Source organism: Apis florea, unplaced genomic scaffold (genome assembly GCF_048593485.1).
Source record: "Apis florea isolate Af1SG1 unplaced genomic scaffold, ASM4859348v1 contig_3772_pilon, whole genome shotgun sequence".
Taxonomy (NCBI): domain Eukaryota; kingdom Metazoa; phylum Arthropoda; class Insecta; order Hymenoptera; family Apidae; genus Apis; species Apis florea.
The window spans coordinates 3,074,206-3,096,774 of NW_028256845.1; the positions used below are offsets into that span (position 1 = coordinate 3,074,206).

The following is a 22,569-nucleotide window of genomic DNA, read 5'->3' on the forward strand; positions in this document are numbered from 1 at the left end:
TCGTGGGAGAGCGACGCTCAAGTGTTTCTCGACGAACGAGTGTTTTATCGTTTACGACCGCGTAAAATAGAATGGATATTAAATGGTGGTGGCCGTAAAAAAAAAAGAAAACAACATTTACGATTCATGCGATCGCGTGTTGTAAAGCCTCTTCCAACACTCGATTCCTTCATAAAAGCCAAGTTTCGAAGGGTCATTATGCCTCGATTATGCGGATCATCGCCGATCACTATCGATGAACAATTGTCTTCACGACAAAACGTCCTTTTTTTCTTTTTAACCCGAGCGAATATTATTGCCGTGTTTTTTAATCGATCGACGCAGGCGATCGAAACTATTCGTGAACGAATTATCTTGCTATGAAAATGAAATTATTATTTTTATCGATCTCTTTTATGCTACTTTAACAACGTTTCACGCGAATTATATCGAATTTTAAATCTAAATAATATTCGAATTTAACGTTGAAGTACGATATAAATCAAATCGAATATCGTTCAATTCGTTCAATTCCGTTGTCGAAACTTGTGAAATTGTAATCGCAACGATCTAATTCGACTGACGTTTAATCGTTATCGCGATACACCTTGGTCGACAGATTCGTATAAACGCACACCTGTGCGTACATTGACGACGCGTTTCGGGAAACGCGCAAACGCCCCGTTCGTCAGTCAATCGTCCGTAAGTAAGCGTCATCAAGAATGACACAGGAGGAATTCATATTTGTCCCGGAGCCCATGAAACGTAACACCGTAGGAGACAGGCTTTCAATTAAAGTTCACAAGCCCCCCTCTCCCCACTCGTCGTTGTGATTTAATTAAAGCGTTCGTGGAGTAATACGATGACTTTACGGCCCGATTCAGCCGAACAAAGACCATATTTATCGAATGTCGGGACGTCCTCGACGAGTGGAATCCTGAAAATTGAACCGGAATCATTTTAATATGACGCGCCTCCATTCAGGGGGCAGATAATCGGGCCAGATTACGAGCACCGGGTCTACAAGCACGCGAGCCGAGCCACCCTTTTCGCGAGCGTAAACTCCGAGTAATGAGATTTTCACGATCCCGTTTAGACGTACGTGCTTGGATAAAATCTTCGAAATCTGATCCCATTCAACTCGAGATACGGATGAAAACAGGGGGAAAAAAAATATATATATATATTCGATATCTCGGTTCGGCGATCTAATAATTGTTCGTTGCAAAGTTTTCGAGAATTGAGGATACATGTCGCTGAGTTGAGAACAGTACGTCGAATTTTTTCGATGAAGGATAAAGGAACGTGGTGCAAACTCGATATTTTCGAAGGATCATTCGGATATTGAGTTTCTAAAGGAAATATCGATCTTTCCGTGAAAAATCTAGAAATCGCCTCCCGATTTCCTTGGAGAAAGAAATACATAGCGTGGAGGGATAGTCGAGATATTTCGAGGAGCCATTGATCGATAAACTTTCGAGAAAAGTAGGAGGAAAGCTCTCGCGAAGACAAAGGAACCAAGTTCATTAAAAATCAGAAACGTGCGGGGAAAATCTCTTAACTTCATTGACTTCAATTTAAATTGAAAATACTATAGTTGAGTGCTCCAACCGCGATGCAACGTTCAACACGAGGAATTAAAAATATTTACACTAATTCGAAATATCCAAACACGCGTTCAAAGAATCATGAGAGAGGGATGAATCAATCATTGGCTTCAATCATTTACCGCATAAATTTAAGAAACTATAACGCTTCAATTAAGATAATACGATAGAGCACATTCGATGCTCGAATTACAATAAAAAAATAATATTCAAACACGCGTGTTTGGCAAGGTTCAAAGGACCGTGGAGCCGTTTAATCAGTAGCACGCTTGCTCGACGAAGCCACGAAACTCGATATATAACCCTTCGATTGAAATACTCAGTACGAAAATACGAAATCCGAATTAAAAAATACAATAATATCCAAACACGTAAACACGCGTGTTTGTCAAGGTTCAAAGGAGCCGTTTAATCAGTAGCACACTTGATTGGCACAATTTAAGCCACGAAACTTCAACTAAAATACGATGGAGCAACAATTCGACTCAATACGAGAAATTAAAACCCATACACGCATGTTCGACAAGAATCGTGGAGCCGTTTAATCGGCAACACATTTGGTCGGCATAATCTAAGCCACGAAACTTCAACTAAAATACTCAACTAAGAGACTCAATACGAGAAATTAAAATCCAAACACATATGTTGGACAAGATTCAAAGAACCGTGGAGCCGTTTAATCGGCAGCACATTTGGTCGGCATAATTTAAGCGACACGGAATTACTGTACTAACGCTTCCACTAAAACACGATGGAGCGACAATTCGACTCAGTACGAAAATACGAAATCGGAATTAAAAAATGCAATAATATCGGAACACGCGTGTTTGGCAAGGTTCAAAGGAGCGTTTAATCGGCAGCACACTTGGTCATGGCATAATTTAAGCCACGGTCGGAACCCGTATAACTCAAATTCGAAATCCTCGGTGGACCGTCCGCGTGGACCCCGGGTCACCGTGCATCCGCATTACAACCGAATACCAACACACGAGGAGCACAGGTTGCGTATGCGCCAACAACCTCCCCCTTCCCCTCGGTGTGCAAATTTAAGGGACGGAACGGAACGCGCAAGAAGCCGGCCTAATTAACAGATAATGGTCCACGGGATATTAGTTTATCCGCGAGCAACGACGATACGTTATCCACGCTTGTGACGTAACGCGAGATCTCGCGGTGAAGAGGTTGAAGAAAAGCTCGATCGAACGGGGAGGCGCCTTTAATGAACGCGCTTTTAATTCACCCTCGGTTCGAAAGGATTCCTTTTCTTTCTTTTTTTTTTTTTTTTTTGAAACAAACGAAGTTGAATAATTTATTTCTTGTTGCCAGTGACGTGATTTAATTTAACGATATTATTTCGTCGAGGGATGTGTATGGGGTGTTTAAACGAACGCGTTGCATTGAAGGAGATGTAATTCAGATACGATAGTTTCGAAGATGGTTCGGATTCGGGAAGAGGATATAGGAAAAGCGGTGTGATATTGATTTTTGGATGGATAACGGTAAAGTATGTTAGTTAGGCATTCAGTTTTGGCAAGTTTGCATAGATGTTGCGGTTACTCGAGCAAATCTTAGCACGCAGGAAGTTGAAAGCCCCGATCAGGAAGGCAATTCGTTTACCCAGAACTCCTCTCTCGCCGAGCCACCCCCATGGTTTTGTCATCGTTATTCTGAACGCGTCTTGGTATATCGTCTCTTAACTTTTCCGCTTTCGAGCTTAACTTCGTTCGCGCCAACACCCGCAGCCCTCCTTAGTCCTTTTGTAAACTTCGTTACAAACCTACCGAGTGAATATGTATATATGTATATACATAGCCTTGAAACGCATCAGCGATATTGTGTTATTTTAACTCTCAAAAAAATTAAATTCCATAATTTTATCGTGTATATTATACATTTCTACTTTGAAATAATGACAAGCAATTGATCGATTAGATAACAACAATGATAAATAATAATTGAATCAACATTCAAACCAGACAATAATATAGAACAGGCCAATGATATAGCATCGAACGGTAATAGCATCTTCAAAAGTATCGCGAGGATATGGAACTTATGTCTAAAGAATGAATCAGCACTTCGTTGATAATATTTATGCAAATAGAATAAACCGATTAATCGCACGAACAATGCAAATCGACTAATCGAGTGAAATAGTGAAACATGGGCTGATCAAAAATATCGAGGATGTGACCATCGATCGTCGATCTAAAGATAAGAGCCAGTGGATAAGACGAAAAAAGTCAGGAAGTACGAGGGACAACGGGAGAAACGTGGATGATTAACGATCCGTTTGAACATCCGGCCCCCGCCAAGGGGGGATCATCATTCTTCCCGCACTTCCGACGTCGAACTTTTGACGAGCATAAATACGGAGAGGGGAAGGCAATAAACGGTATTACGACGATAATTCGACGATGATAGAACTTGGTAATTGAGCTGAGCGGTACTTAAAGGGAAATGGGGGGAGGGGGAGGAGGGGGGGAGGCAGTAAAGTTGGCAAGTTTCGAATATATAACCATTGGGCAAGATCAACCGGTGCTCGGGGCGTAAGAGGTAGCCGAGTAACTCGATAATAGCTGAATAACGAAATTAATGGCAGATTTACATAGATGCATAACCATCCATTGAAACACGTTTGTCTTCCGGCTCTACGATGTTGGCGCAGCTGACCAAGCTTTGATATTAAACGTCCGAGGCGAGTGTTGCCGTGTTAACAATTTACCGGATACCGGCTATAACCGGTTAATGCAAGCGCCGGAGGATTAAAGAAACTTGACCGACATTGATCGAGTCTTTCGTGATATCTTTCCCATAAAAAAAAAAAAAAAGAGAGAAAGAAAAAAATCAGAGAGCAGAAAATCAGGTTAGAATCGATAATAATACATCGCGTGAATGAAATAGAAAGATGTTCAGATCTGTTTAAGGATCGAGAAGAGATACGAGACGTTAATCTTAAAGCGATTAACAGACATCCCTCTACCAAATTGATCATTAGACGTTGCGATACGATATTCTGACTCGGATCGAAGATTATCCCGAAACGCGATAATACCTCAAATACCTATTCGATATTCCCCGGTATATCAGAGCTACTATCCAAGTCTCTTAGGAGCTAGAATTTATTATCTCTATCTCTATTCTCGATCTTGAGCTGCTCCATCGGCTATAATCTCCATCGCGACAGTTTCTTACTCTCCTATTCCCGTTCCCTCGATTCTCTGTTTTCGAATCATCATCTTTCCGTGCGAGATCGCGTATCGAGCGGATACACGTGGAGGATAAACGCGGCATGTTGTTTTTTCCCCCTCCCTCTCTCCCTCTTTCCGTTTGTACACGGGTTCCGTTTATATCCAACGGCTCGGCTTTGATCCAAACAGGCCTCGCCTCTTTTCCTCCCACGGATGGAATTCGATTAAACCGCCTGTAGGGACGTTCGAGTTTCTTCGAGTCGAATTCCATCAGCTCTCTGTCTCGTCCTATCAGCTTCGTGAGAAGAGTCCCATCCAAGTCGTGATTCCGCTCCAAGACACTCTCTCATCTGTCTCGTACAACTTCCGCGAGGAATTATAATTAGAAGAAGAAAAAGAAGAAGAAGAAAAAAAGAAACTTTGACCGACAGAGATTTCCACCTCGGGGATTATCCACGAGGCTTTGCGCGCGTAAGGATTATAAACTTAGCTTTGTGGCCGTGTTTCAGGGCGCAAAAAGGGGGGCGGTCTTTTTTTATCGAATCGAGCGAAGAGGCTGAAAACGTAAAATGAAACTCTTTGCAGCTGGTCCTCCGCCGTCTGTCCTTTAATTAAATCGTGCTCGCGCACTCGTCGCGCAGCCGGACAAATGTGAGAACTCCGGGGAAATTTGCGGCGGTAAAAAAAAAAAAAAAAAAAAAAAAAAGAAAAAGTTTCCACCCCTTTGTGTACACTCCACACGCCGCTGAAAGGAGGTGTTGGTTTATAGCAACGATTCGAGTGGAGCGTCGAATTGGTTCGACGGCCACCGACCGTTATCCTTGACCGGTTTGCGTTCGAGTTTGAAATCGTTTCCTTCTCCTCGCGATTCCCTCGAACGCGAGAATGCCTCGATTTGTGATTTCTAACAAAGTTGGAAGATCGATATATGCATAGATCTATTAGTGGCAGAGATATTTAAGGACATTTAAGCGAGTAAAAGAACAGAATGGGAAATTACGTGCACGTGAAATTACGGGACACGATAAGGAAAAATCCAACGTAGCCGTGTATGGTTCTTGCACTTGGCTAATGGAATGGATAAAATATAGATATCCATTCGCCAGGTTTTACCGTACCACCGGTTCTACATCGCTTTTTTCTATCCGACGAACTCGGTTTTCATTTCTTTTCTAATCTAGGTTACAATGCAAAAACATTTTTACTCGAAAGTTGAGAAAGTTCAATTTCTGGTGTTGGTCAATTACCAGATTGCGCTGAAAATAGAATTAAATTTAGAGAGGTTGGTGCGGATAATTCAGAGGAGAAGTCGCGTGGAGGGCAATTCAATTAATTTCCATTTCACGCCGGACGTTCGACAATACGAATGTTCGAACACGGTTAGATTTCTCAAAAGCATCGTCTTCTTTCTTGATATTCCTTGTGCAGTTGCGAACTTGCTCGAGTCGTCTCGAAATTAATCAACATCCAAACCGGCGATCTAATTAAACAAGTTCGTCAACCGTGACGTAACCGAAACCTTGCAAATTGCACCGAGTTTCACACTGGTTTGGAGTTGGGCCGGGAGCTGTGTGTTTTCGATGTTCGATGACGATTCGATCGAAGCCTTCGTGCTCCGATATATCTTTCTATATCCTAGTGAACAATTATCTTACAACAACCAGATTTTGGAATGTTTGTGCAATGTAACGCAGGCCAAAAACCAGGCCAAAATACAATCCGAAACCATCTCGAACCATTTCGATCTAGCAAGCCATCTCTTTTCGCACCTATAAAATTTCTTTCGACGTTCGAAACAAAAGTTGAACCCTCCCTCCCATTGATTCGTCAAACTCCACTCAGCTTGAGAATTTCACGCGACCGGAGAATTAACTGGTTGGCGCAGAACGGATAAACCAAGTTCCACCGTACATCACCCTCCGCTCGAAGATTCCTCCGCATATATCAATCCTTTCATTCCCCCATTTCCAACAATCAAATATTCTAACTCCTCCGATCGAGTTCCGCGTTATAAAACTTTCGAGGGAGCGCGCGCCTCTTTCGCAAGTACTTTGACACACACACACACACGTGCAGAGGTCTCCACCCATCTGAAATATTATTCGCCGTCACGGAGACTAGTCAGAGAGGGAGGAGGGAACAAGTTTAATCCTTGGAACGATGGAAGGAGAGGAGGAAAGGTTCGATTAATCATATAAGCAACTCTCTCAGTTTCTCCAACGGCCAATTCGTACGAGAAGAGAGTTCCGAGTTGAACGTTCGAAATTGTCACGATGATAAATCGGTTTGGTATCGCGTATCTCGGTGTATCGTGCGCGGTTAAAGCTCTGGACAGGTGTGCTCTTTCTCTCTTGACCACGCTTTTGTTTCGCGCGGGAACAAAGAATGGAAAACAATCTCGCTCGTTTTCTCGATTTCGCGGGAAGAACGCGAACGTTCGAAAACGCGAACAGGAAATTGGAAAATTTTGTTTATCGGTCGGTTTTGTTTGACGACCGACATTTTTGCAAGAAAGTTCAAATATCAAAGGTGGAGATGAAAAACGGATTTTTTTTTTTATCGTGAAATTATTACGCGTGTCGTTCGCACGCGTGATTTTGATACGTGGATTTGCGATATCACGGATTTGTAATATCATCTTGGCGGTAAACATCGGATATTTAAACGTGAAATCATATTTATAACATTAACACTCGTTTGAACGTGATTCTATTTATCGATTCTAACTAATTGACTAATTTCGCAAGTGGTAAAACACTCGTGTTTGCGATTTTGTGTATGTAATTGATTAATTAATTCGATGTATTTCTTCACCCTTGTTCGATTTGTCCGATTAACTTTTTCTATCCATAATCTTATAAACGATATATGGGGAAAAATATATGCATATATATATATATATTGCATGTGAACGAAACATTTATTTACTCTTCATTTACTTAATATCGTGTATGGCTTCGCGTACAGCTTCGCACGGTTTCACACGATTTTCTACGGTTTCTCGCAATCATCTCGCACAAGAAAATAATTCTATACAGGTTAACTTTTTTCCTATAACGCACAGATTAATTTCACTTCTTTCTTACTAGACCTTCTTTAGAATCTTTCCAGAAATATACACGCAAAAATGTGATTCACGCTATTTTTCTTGGAACAAATTTCGATCGAACCTGTTCGATTTTATTCCGCGCGATCTCTCTCCTCGCGTTGAAACAGATTCACGCAGATTCACGCGGCGTGTTTCGTGCGGTTGCAGCGCGACGCGTTTATTCTCCCCGCGTCGAGCAGCATCCGGCCAGTTTCACCGCCGATAACGTCCCCCCTCTCTCTCTCTCTCTTCCAGATGTAAATTAATTAAGCGGTCCTAAATCACGGCGATAAATCAACGGATGTAACGGCATGGTGGCGCGGGATGCGTTTGATCGGCGCCACGCGTGCCACCGAAATCGACGCGTGTCAAGGGTTGCGCGGAAAGCCACCATTTCCATCCGATAGGCGAAGTCGAGGCGCTTAGATGGCATCGCCCGTTTCTACATCGACGCGCGTCAACTGGAAATCTCTGCCTCGCGTCAGATCTCAGGCCTCGATTCGATCCATTGTTCCCGATACGCGCGGAATCGTTCGCCTTTCGCGCGATAATTTTAACTGAGTCGGGGTCTCAGCGCGGCTGCGAAGAGCGGCGTTGACATATTTGCGGTTTTTAAAAGATCAAGATTCCAGGGATTTTATATCCTATTTGTTTTGAGTTATGCGTGATTAATCGTTAGATAGAAAGCATCCCACGAATGTATGCGGTTGTTTTGCAAGAAGTTTTCGAAGTGAGCGATCGAATGGATTCCTATTTCAGGAGAAATTGGTGAAAAGTTCGAGCGCTTGCTTCAGGAGGGAGTTTGGCATCCTCGAGATGTCTGATACGTAACGTATAATAAAATATTTGCACGATTTGTTCGAGTGGCTCGAAACGAGAGGAGATCGGAAAATTATATATCGAAACAGTCGAGTTGACAAATTAGAGAAAAGCGTATATCGTTGGAGTTAAAATATCCGAACGAGGGACTTTTGAACCACGCTTCAAAGTGTTCATTGAGTACGTCGTTCATTGAGTACATCCGCAAGAGCGTTGAAGACGTGTTTAAGAACGGTATCGAGGTTTCTCGGTAATTCCCATTTTCAGTTATTTCCCTTTCCTGCTAAATAGAATGGGAATTTCTTAACGACCTCTGAAAACTCAACGCTGCTTCTGTCGATTCGAAGAAGGCACAATGATTCGTGTATTTTTTTGTAAATTTTTTCCTTTTCAAAAAATTCAAATTTAATTCTCGTTTATAAATTTTACAAAAAACGATTGAATAACGTTTCGCTGGACGAGAGAATCGATAAATGGTCGGCCTCCCGTCCGAATTTAATCCGAATTATTACGATGAATACGGCCATACGTTGATTTAAACGACCAAAGAAATAACGTACATACGGTTTAATTTACTTCTTTAATATATTGCCCCATTCAATCACGGTGTATTTATTTTTAAACGCGGAAAATTTTAAATGCGGGCTATTTGAAAGGATAAATCGCGGGATACGTCATAATCTTTCGCAAAATCGTGGAATTTTAAACACGCCGGCGGAAAATATAGCGCGCAACGAAAACGTCGAGCGAAACTGGCCGCGATGGGTGGGTGGGAAACGGCTTACTGAAAAATACGAGTTTGATAATCCGTCGCATTAGCGCTTGTGCCGTGAAAAGGGAAGAATCAGGTCGAAAAAAGAAGCGGCAAAAGAAACGGAAAAATTGTCATCTTCGTTTTTCCACCGACCATTTTTCGTTTGTCATTCCTTTCGTTTGCGTTTTCCCCGCTTTGGCGATTTTCGTTACGTACGAAAAATCATCGTCAACGTGATCGATTTGATTTTTTAAAAAAGCGAAAATATATGTAATTACGTTTTTATATCAATCAATAGGAACTATTGATTTTCTAGTAGTAGATTAGCATTTTGATCGAGCTTTGAATCGACGTGGTCGAAAGAATCTACGAGGAACACAGGAAAAATGTAGGAGCGAATTATTTCACTCTGATTAACAACGTTCGAATAATCGAAATGAAGACAACTATCCTTTTCATATTTTCTCTTCTCTTCTCCATTTCTCTTCTCCGTATCCAGATCGCGTTTTGTCCCTTTCCATCCGATATCCTACTTCTTCCTCCGAGGCTTTCGAGACGAAAAACTTTCATCTCCCTTATCTGAATCCGAATGAACCGAGCGAGAATCAAGGGGAATATTTACCGTCCCGATCGTTCTTAATCGCGGTGGCGATAAGTTAAAAGTTGGAGAGGAAAAGATGGCGACGTATCCATCGATATCCCGATCCGTCGCTTCTCAGGCGCCACGAAATCTCTCCCCTTCCCCTAACCCCTTTGTCTTCTCCCCGTAACCGGAACCTTCCTTTCTCTTTTCTTGCTGCGGGCAAACAATCGGAATATTCGCGGTGAGTGAAGAACAAATATGCCATCGGTCTACGCGCTCGATGGATCTCGGCATTTAGGCGAGAACGAACACACGCGTGTCGAGAAATAAATCAGTGGAGATCTCAATCGGCGGCTGCCTCGAGGAGCTGTGCCGCCTCGCTTTTGATTACGCCCGCACGTTTCGAGATCGCGCGTGGAGAACAGTGGGAAACAAATGGAAACGCGAGCGGAGGAGGATTTCCTCGATTGGAGAAAACCGATCCCCTCGAAAATCGGGATTGATGGTAACGTTGGGGTTGAAATATCGTTCGATTGGAAGTCGAGAGAGAGAGAGAGGAGCGTTCAACGTCGAATGCTGGTGACGTGTCGTGGGTTTTTCTTGAGGAGGAGTGGGAAAATTTAGAAAGAATACGATGTTTCTCCATTCTCGATTCTTCGATTTTTCAACATCGCCCGGATCGGATGTGTTAATAAACGAGGAGAGGGAATTTAAGAAAAGAGGAAATTTTGGAAGGAGAGAAGGAGGTAAAGGGAAACGTAATAGATCAAGTATTGCTAGTCGTGATTCCGGAAGTTGGCGAAGCACGATTGCGTTTCACGAAATCTGGAATTTCTACCGCCTGTAATATCAACTCGTGACGCATTTATATATATATATCGTGCTGTATAAATTCAGATCGCACGTTTAATATGCACATATATATGTGTATGCACCGAAATAGAGAAACGATTCTAGTTTGAGCCATTACGACGACGGGATTAAGAAGGGATTAAGACGTGTACATTAAGCGGAAATTGTGCGATTAGACGATTTGAAAAAGTGGAAAATGAGAAATTGATTCGAAGGCGTTGCTGTTTCGCGATTTCATATGATAAACAACGCGAGAAGTTGAGTTCGTTTAACTTTCCCCTTCTTCGTGGTGCGAGTTATAATGGATTGTGGGATATGTAAATTTGTATAATTAATTCAATTTGTTAATTCATCCTGTAGAGATATACCGTTTAATTTGAATTACATTCATTGTTCAAGTGTATAATATAGATGGGATCAAGCACCACTTGATACGATCGTTTTAGATAATTTACAAGCTGTTGTGTGTGAAAATACATTACGATATTTTGCGAGGGAAATTTGTATGTAGCTGTAATAGTAACTTGATCGTCGTCGGTTTTTGAGGAAGGTTAAATAAATTGCAATCACGAAACACTTATTTGCACACTCATTTAATACACATTCGTCGAAACGAGTGGAAATTTACGAATAGCAGAATTTTCTTTTACGCCTCGAACAATGGCAATCAAAATTGCGCTTATTTATACGGTGCAGATTGCGTGCACGAATCATTCCCGTTCAAAGCATGATGCGTTCAGCGTCCTCGAAATGATTATTAATCAGGCGTGATTTGATAAAATGCATAACTGGATGAAATTTGACGTTAAGCGACGTCGCAATCCAGATCGTGACGGTTGATTAATCGAATGATGAAACGCACAGTCATCGAAAGCCGCGGATAATCGAAATCGTGGGTGTGCACGGGCCAAGACACGCGCCTCTGATGCGCAATTAATCGATATTCCGACTAATTGATGCCTGACTCGATTAATAATTACAACGGGCCGTTCCGTCCCCGATCAGCGAATCTAACCCGCAAAAGCGACTCGGTTTCTAATCGAATCGAATCAAACGCGTTCCAATTTAACGAGAGAAAGAGAGAGCAAGGGGGAAAGAAATTTTCACTCTTCAATTTTTCAATTCTGCTAAGAAGGCAAAGAAATGAAGAGGGCGAATTGACATTGCGAAAAAATTGTTTGTTCTTCCATTGAAATAGCAAAGAAGGATCGTTAATGACGAACGAACGACGATTAAAGGCAGCTGCAGATTTCAAAAATAATTATTCTTCTGCGAATTCCAACATTCGCGTTTTCTTTGCGCGGCCTCGAAATTGCTTTCAAAAAAATGCCATTTTCTCGCAAAACTTTGAAATTTTGTTTTCTCTTCTTTTTTTTTTTTTTTCTTTCTTTTATCCAAGTTCGCGAAATTAAAAAATGAAATCGATTCGTCTAACGTTTCTCGCGAGTTTCTTTCGCGAGAATATTATTCTGGTGGAAAAAGAAAAATGTCATAAATATCGTAATAAACTTGATTGTACCTCGTAATTGCAACTTATTATGGAAATTTATGGGACAAGCTCGACAAGGACGTAGGTTGCATGCTTCCACTGTAATATCTAAAATCACACAAGAATGCACTTGTCGTTCGTTTCGAGGATGGCGTGTTACAATCACGTTTAATTACGTTCCACAAGAATAACTATTTTCCTCGTAATAATAACTTTATCATTTACCATTTTATTATACCCAAAATTTATTCCATTTTTGCGCAACGTTCTACGAGTTTCTACGAGTATCTAGCATCTAGTAGCAAAATCGAACGTTCGCTCCGCCGAATCGAGCCAATTTACCAAACTACTATCTTCGCGCAATTTTTCCACGTTCGAATCCTGCTCTTACCATTTACCGACTCGAGAATAGACTAGGTATCGAAAAGCTTTCCTCTTTATTTTTCCATCCAGAGAACGAAACGAGACCCCCTTTTCCCTCGAAAAAAGGGACAGGACACGGAATCGTAATAACGGCGAGAAGATGGCGAGAAGAAGGAAGACGGCGTAGAAGAACCTATTGAAGAGAGAGAAAGAGAAAAGGGTGTGCCGGTGACGTTCTCATAACCACAGATTCCCGCTTTATCGGGTCTTTCTCTTTTTTTTTTTTTTATAACGGCGCATTACTTCCATCAAACGGAAGTGGCCATAATTGCGTGGCGCAATTAAGATCAACCCCCTGGCTAGGAGAGTCCAGCTAAGGGCAACTTCTTTACTTTTTCTTTTTTTCTTTTCTTTTTTTTTCTCTTTCCTTTTCCTTCCATTCCATCGCGTTCCTCGTCGTTTCCCGGTTGCCGTGTCCAATCAGCACCTGGATTAAGTTAACTGCATCGGCGCCTTTTCAATGGGCTCGTTCGTGCCGCGGCCGCGTTCGACGAGTCGCACAATCTCTCTTTCTCTCTCTCCGTCTACGCCCTCCTTTTCTCTGTCCACCGCGCCGAAGAAGAAAGGGGGAGGGGGAGGAGGAGAGCTAGAGAAAGGAAGCTTCTTCCGTATAAAGAGACACTTGGCCAGACTCGGTCTCGGCCTCGAATAGACGCGGCCTGACCTGTAATTGGACGATTGGATCCGGCACGGGTCTCGACACTCGACTAGTGACCTATTACCCGGCATCGCGATAATGGGACCGAAATCTTTTTTTTCCTTTTCTAATTTTTCGCACGATTTTTTCTCCTTAATTAATGATATTACAACTGAGAGATGACGTTTTGATACTTTCTTCAATCTTGCCTCGGAGAAAAAAAATTAAGGAGATCGAAGTTACGAATAAAGTCGATCTCGACGAGTTGTATTATTTGTCACTCGAAGCATTTTAAACAAATTTATTATTCAACGTTAGAATCAATCAAATTCTGTAATGTAATAATCTATTTTCTTTTTCACGATATCATTTAGCTCTAGTACATTCAAACCAACTTTATTCGAAATTTTAATTTTTCTTTCATTAATTTCTCAGCGTCCAATTAACGTCAAATTTTATCCAACCCGATATTTTATCAAAGTAGATAAACCAACGCGAAGACGCGAAGCTCCTTTGAAATTGCATCTCGTGTCGAGCCGATGAGCCGACACGACTCGAAAGCGGGTAGAGATAACGAGTAAATAACGATAACAAAACCAGGTGGGTTCGGTGGGTTGTCATATTACGAACCTCTAAGGCGGTACACGCTCCGAGCCCTGTGCTCTCGTTACAAGAGAGCCAGCCGCCTCCTCCTCGACTGGATCCCCTCAGACATCACGGTCACCCTGGTGGCCCCCTGGTACACGAGGATCGACAATACCTTGCGCGTTGCCTTCCAGCTTCCAGGATGGTGGATACGCTAACGAGACATTGACGACATTTTCCACGGGATGAAAACGCGAACGTGGATGATTCGCGGCGCGGAGATCGCACGAGTATTCGGCATGTTTTGTACGGATTCCCCTCATTACCGGAGAGCTGGGATGATGTCGCGGCGAGATCCACCGGTTCCATTCGAATCCGGTAACGAGCGCCGCGAGCTCCCTCTCTGTCGATGGAAAATGTTGGTGCCAGCCGTGAGACGCGAGCCGTCGTACGAATTAAGGAATAGAATCGTCGAAAAGAGAAATTAGTGTATCGAAGCCGTTTTCTTTTTGTCTCTTAATATTTTGGATCGTTGTATCATGTTTCTAATATATTTTTTTTATTCTAGATACTTTTTTATATTACGAAACTGTATCGTTAAATTAATCGAAATAAAAACCGGAGTATTAGAAATAGAGAAAAATACACATCGATGGAAAATGTTGGTGCCAGACGAGATACGAGCCCTCATACGAATTAAGAAAGATCGTCAAAAGAGAGTCTTGAAAATTAGTGTACCGAAGCCGTTTTCTTTTTGTCTTTTAATATTTTGGATCGTTGTATCACCTTTCTAATATTTTTTTATTCTCGATACTTTTTTATATTATATTACGAAACTATATCGTTAAATTAATGAAATTAAAAACCGGAGTATTAGAAATAAAGAAAAATACACATCGATGGAAAATGTTGATGCCAGCCCTCATGCGAATTAAGAAAGATCGTCGAAAGAGAATCTTGGAAATTAATGCATTTTCTTTTTGTCTCTTAATATTTTGGATCGTTGCATCATCTTTCTAATATTTTTTTATTCTCGATACTTTTTTATATTATATTACGAAACTATATATCGTTAAATTAATTAAATTAAAAACCGGAGTATTAGAAATAAAGAAAAAATACACATGGATTGATACGAATAATAATACGAATCTTGCTTTCCTATTTTTTTTTTTTTTTTTTTAGATTTGAACGACGAAAAATAGCAACGACGAAACGAGAAAGATTTCGACACTCTTTAAAAATCTCGTTGTAAATAATTACAAAAACTTCTCTGTATTTCTCGGAGCACTCGAACGATCGATCTCCACCACTCCGTGTATCTCTAACGGTTTGCATTTCTGCTTTGTTACAGAGATCTGTGTAGGGCGAAGGTAACAAGAGCGCGGATGGAGCAGAGACAAAAGGCCCCGCCTTCCGCGGACGGCGTTCCTCGAACGAGGATCATGGATTGAACCGGGGTCGAAGCGAGGTGTTCGCGCAGAGACACCGGGATCGTGACACGCCTTTGTGAACGCGTCACGAGAAAGCTGCGAGGCCGGGAGCTCGCCTGGTTCTTCTCATTCACGTTGATCGTGCACGCGTATGAAAAAAGAAGAAGAAGAGAAAAGAACGTCGACGAATGGGGGGGATTATATAGCGACACCAGTGTAAATCAAAAACTGGCGCGGAAATGAAGATTCTGTAGCGGTGAAAAGTGATGAAAGATTCGGGTCGCGAACTTCTTGCCGTGAAAAACAGGAGCGGGCGGGTATAAAGTGGCGCTAATTCAAAAGTTTCTCTAATTTAAAAGCCGATAATACCACGGACAATTTAACCGCGAACGTCGAAATCCGCGAAAACAGATGCCCGGCTCACGGATCATTAACCCCTCCGTGGCTGTGTGAAATCGCCACGAGTTTAGATTACTTCTCGCCGGGCTAATTGCTCGCAAACGATTCGACTCGTTCGCCTCATTCAATATTCATTCTATCTTATTTTATATATATATATAAGCAATTTAATGCACTTCGTTCGAGACGACGTTGCTCGAGCAGGGTGGAACGGAAGGGGACAGTTTGAAAAGTTAAAAGAAAAAAAGAGAAATCGAATTTAAAGTCGTGTGACAAGAGCGAGGTACAAGTGGAAGTGGAAGTTTGATAGTTTTTCTTTTTTTTTTTTTTCCTTTTTTCTTTTTTCTTTTTTTTTTTTATAGAAGAGGTAGAAATAAAATCGAGGACACGGCGGATCGGTGCGCGATAGAAGGGGAGAAGAGCGGGGGGAGGAAGATGATCGGTGAAGATGATATTAAGGCAGAGGACTGATTGAAACGTGGGAAATGGCGATTGTCGGGGCTATTAGTGAGATGAGTGCGACTCGTTTGAGTGTATGGTTCGCCGCTGTTCTGTTCGTGGCTACGACTCTCGTCGATTCCCAGGTCACATGGACGCCGATCTACGTGGGCACCTACAGTGAGTATCCTTTCCCTTCTTGCTTCCGTCCGTCTTTAACGTTTCGTCAAAGTCGCGTATATCGTAAATCGCGTTTGATGAAATTGGACGGATCGTTCTTTATTGCTCGTTGCACCCTCTCAATTACGGGGGAAGGAGAGGAGGAGGAAAAGAGTAAAATTGACTTTATTAGTATTCGTAATTAACTCGCGCTTTAATTTGCCCTTCCGTCACACGGCAATGTTTCATTGTTCATTAAAAAATTCATTTGGATGTATATTGAATAAAAAGTACGGGTTCTCGGGTGCTCCATAGAGCAACGAGCACCTACTTCAAAGAAAAGATTCATAAAAGTGGGGAACGAAAATTGTTTGAAACTTGACACGTGGATAATTACCATTTTCTATTAAAATCTCGTTTAAATCAATTTTCATTTCTAATTAAAGGGACTCGTATATTTTTTTCGAGTTAACACGGTGATGAAAGGAGGGGAAATATAAAGGGAGGAGAATAAAAAATTTTAAAAAAGCACGCGAAGAGCTCGAGTTGGAATTTTCATTGAAACGATTAAAATTTTAAATAACGAGAAATAATAAAAATTGCTATAATATGATTAAATTAGAGAATCGATCGTGACTCGAATCAAATTTTCAAAATAAGTTTCCTTTCCGCTCTTTCCTCTTCCTCTTTTAAAAAAAAATGCAACGAAAAAAATTTTCTATTCGGAAAATTTCCCCGCGTTCAACATAATTTTTACTCCTCGCGTCCCATGACTCTCGTAAACCAGTCGAATTAACTACTCGTTAGCTGTGGAGTCGCGCTAAATTTCATCTGTACTCTCGTTATTACGACGCTGCTCGCGTCGCCTAATTGGTGATACCGGCAATCTCGAGGGCGTCTAAGGCCCATGAAAAATAAGAAGGGGGAGGGAAAAAGGTGGAAGATTCTCCTGTGTAAACCGGAACCTCGTCGTGAAACACGAGTAACGTCGTTCATTCATAGCCTGTGCCAACGATTCATATTCGACGGAGGAGAGGAAATCGTTTCTCACGCGCGAGCAATTTCTTCTCGGCCGCGATTGATCTCGAAACGACATTGCACCCGTCTAGCGCCTGCTTGACTTACAAATAACCGTATCGACGCGTTTACGTATTTTCGCGAGAACCGACCGATTTTCGTTTCCTTCCTCGTGACAAACGACGCAAGCAGGGAAATTTTCGGTTATTCATAGATTTATCGATGGCGCGAGGAAATAATTTTTTGAAGAAATATGGAAAATAGCAAGTCTCGGATTCATTCTCAAAAAAATAATAAAATCGTAGCCATAATTAATCGTAAGGGTTGTTTCAAATTCAAATATCCAAATTATTCGTTTCATCAACGAATGAAAATATTTTCTCGATAAAAAACGTTCGATTCAACGTTCCCTGTTCGACCAATCCAACGCTGTCTTCGTCTTTTCGAATCGAAGTTCGCCAATCAAGCGTACAACAACCGTTTCGTTAGAAAGCTTCGGATCGATCGCGTCAATTAACTCGCAGCGCGAGTGCAAAGTTGCAGCATCAGTGGAACTTGTACAAACGAGTTGTACAATTAACGGGGGAGGTCGTCGAGTTTGTATCGCGACGAGGAATGGAAGAAGAGGGATGATTTGCAACGGCGCCGATGGATTTCGGAGGGCCGACTCCGCTGCTAATAACTCTGACAACAGAGTCGAGTTTCGCGACTCGATCGCGACGACACGTGACAAATAGGAGAATCAGCGAGCCGTGCCGTGTTTTAATCAGGCGATTCGGGTCAAGTGTGGGACGATCAATCCAACCTCGATCCGTTTTTCCCCGAGCGAACGAACGATCAAGCGTCATCTTTCCAGACGAGCCCGCCTAACACGTCTCGCCTCGCTAATGAAATTCCTGCCCACGTTTTTCATGCACCGTCCCGATAAAAATTCGATTCGGTTCGCGAATATTTCGACCATCTCTCCGTATTCGTTGTGAACTCGTTCGTGAATGAATTGGAAATGTGATTCGAGTGGCAGATATTCGTTCTCGAGACGATGATCGCTTTATCTTAAAGGATCTTGAAGGATGATTCGCAGAAGCTGCTGTTGATGTTTATTTTCATGTTGAATATGGATCGAACGAACCGTGGAAATTGTTAATTTAAATCAATAGCAATCCGTGCGATTTCGATCGATTAATCGAGTTATCTTTCCGAATCGAAACGAGCATACGTTTTCAATCAAGAATTGGACAGCATAATTTCCGAATTTTCCCCACCCTGTTCCGCCAACCGAAGTATTAATCGTTATAAAAGCATAATCCGATGCAAAGTTATTCGATAACAGGTGGAATTAATTTCAATGGATCGATAAAAAGCATCTTTCCAAGTAAATTCACCTCCGACTGGACGCGACGAATTTATCGTTAACGCTAATTTAAATATTCAGTAGGCCATGATAACCGTTCCACCCGTCTTCTCTTTTAATTCTCGCATCGTCGAGTGGCCGAAAAAAAAAAAAAAAAAAGGAGAGGATCGAAAATTCATCGAAATTGTTCTTCTTTTCGAGAAAGAAAAAACTGAAAGAGAAAAAAGAACGGAGAATATAACTCGAAACGGAGTTCGACGAAATTGTTCGTGTTTTCCGCCCGGGGAATACCGTTTTATGAAATATTTAGATTTCCTTTCACGCGTCCAGATTGGATCTTGCCGGTTTGAAAAGGGGGATGGAAACACGGCCTCGGTCCATTTATTAAAACGTGGAACACGGCCGATTCTTTTCTATTAAGGTTCACAGAGGCGAGATCGGTTGATTCATCGGTTTCGATCGATAACAATGCGGGGGATCGAATTATCACCACGCTCTGGAGACGCTATCTTTGACGATAGATGGGCAACGCATCGTTCCTACTCATCGTTCCATATCCACGTAGATCCGATTGAAAAGTAATCACTCGACCGATTCCCCGAAAAGATACGTTCGAAATCGATTCTAAAACTGGACGAGGTAGATTTCACGCGGATACATCTACCGAATTACCACCCCGCTCCGATTCGCAGAGGTGTACACCGATGCGAAGCGTGGTTTAATCACTCGTGCTACTCGATTAAAATAGATTTACATTTGCTACGTGAAATACGACGATTTCGACGAGGAATGGACGTTGATAGGCTGAAAGATTAATTAGTTAAAATTTAGGAATAGAGTTGAAACTTGAACTTTGAATAGTTAATAACTTTGTTTAAAATGGTGGAATATAGCATTTATTCGTTGGCCACTGCAGTTGCTTGCTCCTCGTATAACCTCGGGTTAACCGCCGTTATTCCACGCTTTGAATAATAAACTACTTATTCAGGTAACTTTATTCTTAACTTTAACCGTTTGAATTTTGCCCATCTCTGATGACTTCGAATAATAACTCCTGAAATTCGTTGGTTGATTTGAAAAAAATGTAAAAAGTTGTGTAAAAGTGGTGTAGAAGGGATGATGTATAACATAAATACGATTTTATACAATCTTTTTCCCGTGAATGTTCGCAGAATATCGAAGATCAAGTTTGTTTCTCTCTCTAAATCATTCTTTTTAATAAATCAATCGATGGAGAGAAACCCTATCAACCCTCTTGCGATAGAAAATTCTTGTTTTAATACACAAGATATTTTATAAAATTCAAACATACGATAAAAACGCGTGATTAAAGCGACAGTAAGTAGTTCAACTGCATCTATGATCAGCCATATTCATCGAGACTTTTCCTTCGACACATTTCCCGCGCACTCTCATTCCCTCTTTCAATATCTCCACACTTCTTCTTCCAAAGTTCACCTCGTTCACCAAAAAATCCCATCCCTCCAACAATTCCTGGCGAATCGCGTCCAAGCCGTACGAGTAAGCATATCTTTCACCCCGAATAAACTTGTTGGAGGACAATTCGGGGATGACCCCCGGCCGGGCCATTCCACGCTCGGCTTCCATCACCTCTTAAAGGGCACTCACGGGTCGTGTGGGGAATTCGGTGGAATAATTCAAGCCGCAAGCATCGCGTCGGTCGCATGGATCAACTGCGAGGAGAGGGAAAAGCTGGGTGGAGGGGACGAAGTGGCGGAGTGTTAGGAAAGGGCGTGTTGCTGAAGACTCTCCTTTGCAGTTGGTTGTCGTCAGTAGCAGACTGTACTCTAATTAACGGGTGGGAGGGGGAGGGGAGCGGGGTAACAAGGGTGGCTGCCGAGATAGAGATGGAGAGTCGTTCTAATAATTCGCGCGCCTCGAGGCGAAGAGACGAACTAATACGCGCGGCTCGTGGCGGAGAAAGAGAAAAAGAAGAAGAAGATGCGGGGAAGGGAAGGAGGAAATTATAACGGGAGGAAGACGTTCTCGGGTGTCGGTATCGAGCCTTGGCTCGAGGGGGGTTTACCTTAAATGTTTTTAATTAATTACGGAGGCTACCCTCCTCTTTCGCCGCTCTCCTATTAGGTCCGTTAAGCGCCGTTCAACCATTAACTGTCAACGATAATTATTTAGGCAACTTTGCCATTATTTATGCGGACTTAATTGTAATAAATTCGTTTCGATGATTTTTTTCCTTTTCAACGATTCGTATTATAAACAATTCGGTCGAAGCGAGGAAATATCGATGGATGAAATGGACGGGAGGGAACGGAGGATTAAAAAAATCTCGTCGTTCGTAAGATTTACCGTTAATAAAAATAACGGTTCGAAGTTGAAATTCGTATCGATGCGAGATCCAAATATTATCAACCTCTTCCCTGCTTACACTGTCGCGATATGAAATCTAAAATACCATTCCCCTTGGCAAACTATAAATATTTTTCCATCGTCGAAAACCTTGAACCTCCCCCCTCCCTTCCTCGTTGCTCCAAAAGAATATGATTCCCTCGGGAAACGTTTTCTTCGCAAACATTCGCATTTAAATTATCCCGCCTCCGGTTGGCTCGCGTTACCAACCCGATCGATCTTGCGAAACGCTCGAGTTGGCGAAAATCGGCAAGATACCAAAATGAAATTCGACCTGTCCTAGATCGTCACGTCGATCCTTCTCTCTGATTGTCGTCCTTTCTCGCGGGCTCGAACGAAGGAAGAGAGAACGGAAGACGAACACAGAGGAAAAATGAATGATGGGAGAGAGGGGAAAATTTGGAGAAGTCGAGTCGAACGAACAACGACTTGGCGTTCACTTGGGGTAGTGGAAACTTTTCGTGGTGGCAAATGAAGAACCAGATTGTAAGAAAAAAAAAAAAAAAGAAAGAAAAGAAAAGAGAAGGAGAATTTGTTGTAGAGCAGATCGTAAAGCGTAATAGGAGTCAGCTCGTTCGAACGAATGTTGCGGCCATTTTGGGTCGCTCGTAAGTTCTTACGAAACTGAACGGCCCTCTTTCGTCACGCTTTTCTAACCATCCTTTTCCTAGGTTAAGTGGCCCTTCCTCTCGACCTACCACTCTCGCACCGTTCCTCGTCTTTTTGCGGTTTCTCAACGGGGGAGGGGCAGGGTATCAAATTTTCCTCACGGACCAAACTTTGATCCGTTCACGAGTTTCATTACATTGTTTCATTAACGAGTTCCACTGCTGATACTGGATCGTGAGACGAATTAATTACACCCCTCTCGACCGAGGCTTATTTTGTATGGATAACGCCTGTTGCGGTGTGCAGGTTACACGTGGATCGAGCGTACCTTTTATTCTTGATTAAAAAAAGGGTGGGTCGAGAGGCGATGACCTTCGAAGGCGAGTATTAGATACGGAAGGAAGGGAAGGATTCCAGGATTGGATTAACGTTTGATTCGGGATAACGTCCATTTTTATATACCGTGTGAAGATTCGTCGATTATTCCATTCGTTCGAATGAGAAGGACATTGATTGTTGTATTGTTCTTTTTTAAACAAAAATTACAGCGAACCAACGAGAGAACTTATTCACAATGTAATTTAAAATCACGGTAGAGGCTCGGCAATGCAAAGAGTTATATTATATTTAGAGAAAAGTTTGCGATGGAGAAAATGTCGGGTGTAGACGAGCAAATATAACGCGATCCTATTTGCTTTTTCAAAGAAAACGTCTTACTACATACGATGGATGGAAAAGAGAAACGGTGTCCCTCTCTCGATGTATTTC

At 42.0% G+C, this 22,569-nt stretch overlaps 2 protein-coding genes across 3 annotated transcripts in view; one reads left to right on the top strand and one right to left on the bottom strand.

Annotated features, from left to right (window-relative positions):
* Window positions 1-22,569, bottom strand: part of LOC100864300 (uncharacterized) — a 189,504-nt gene that overhangs the window by 107,714 nt on the left and 59,221 nt on the right. The gene's annotated exons all lie outside the window — the stretch shown is intronic.
* The window catches only part of LOC100871724 (uncharacterized), a 237,477-nt gene that overhangs the window by 32,911 nt on the left and 181,997 nt on the right, over window positions 1-22,569 (top strand). Inside the window, 1 exon segment of the mRNA XM_086915363.1 lies at window positions 15,362-16,457. Within this exon segment, the coding sequence (XP_086771489.1) occupies window positions 16,325-16,457 (133 nt within the window). The 5' untranslated portion in view covers window positions 15,362-16,324.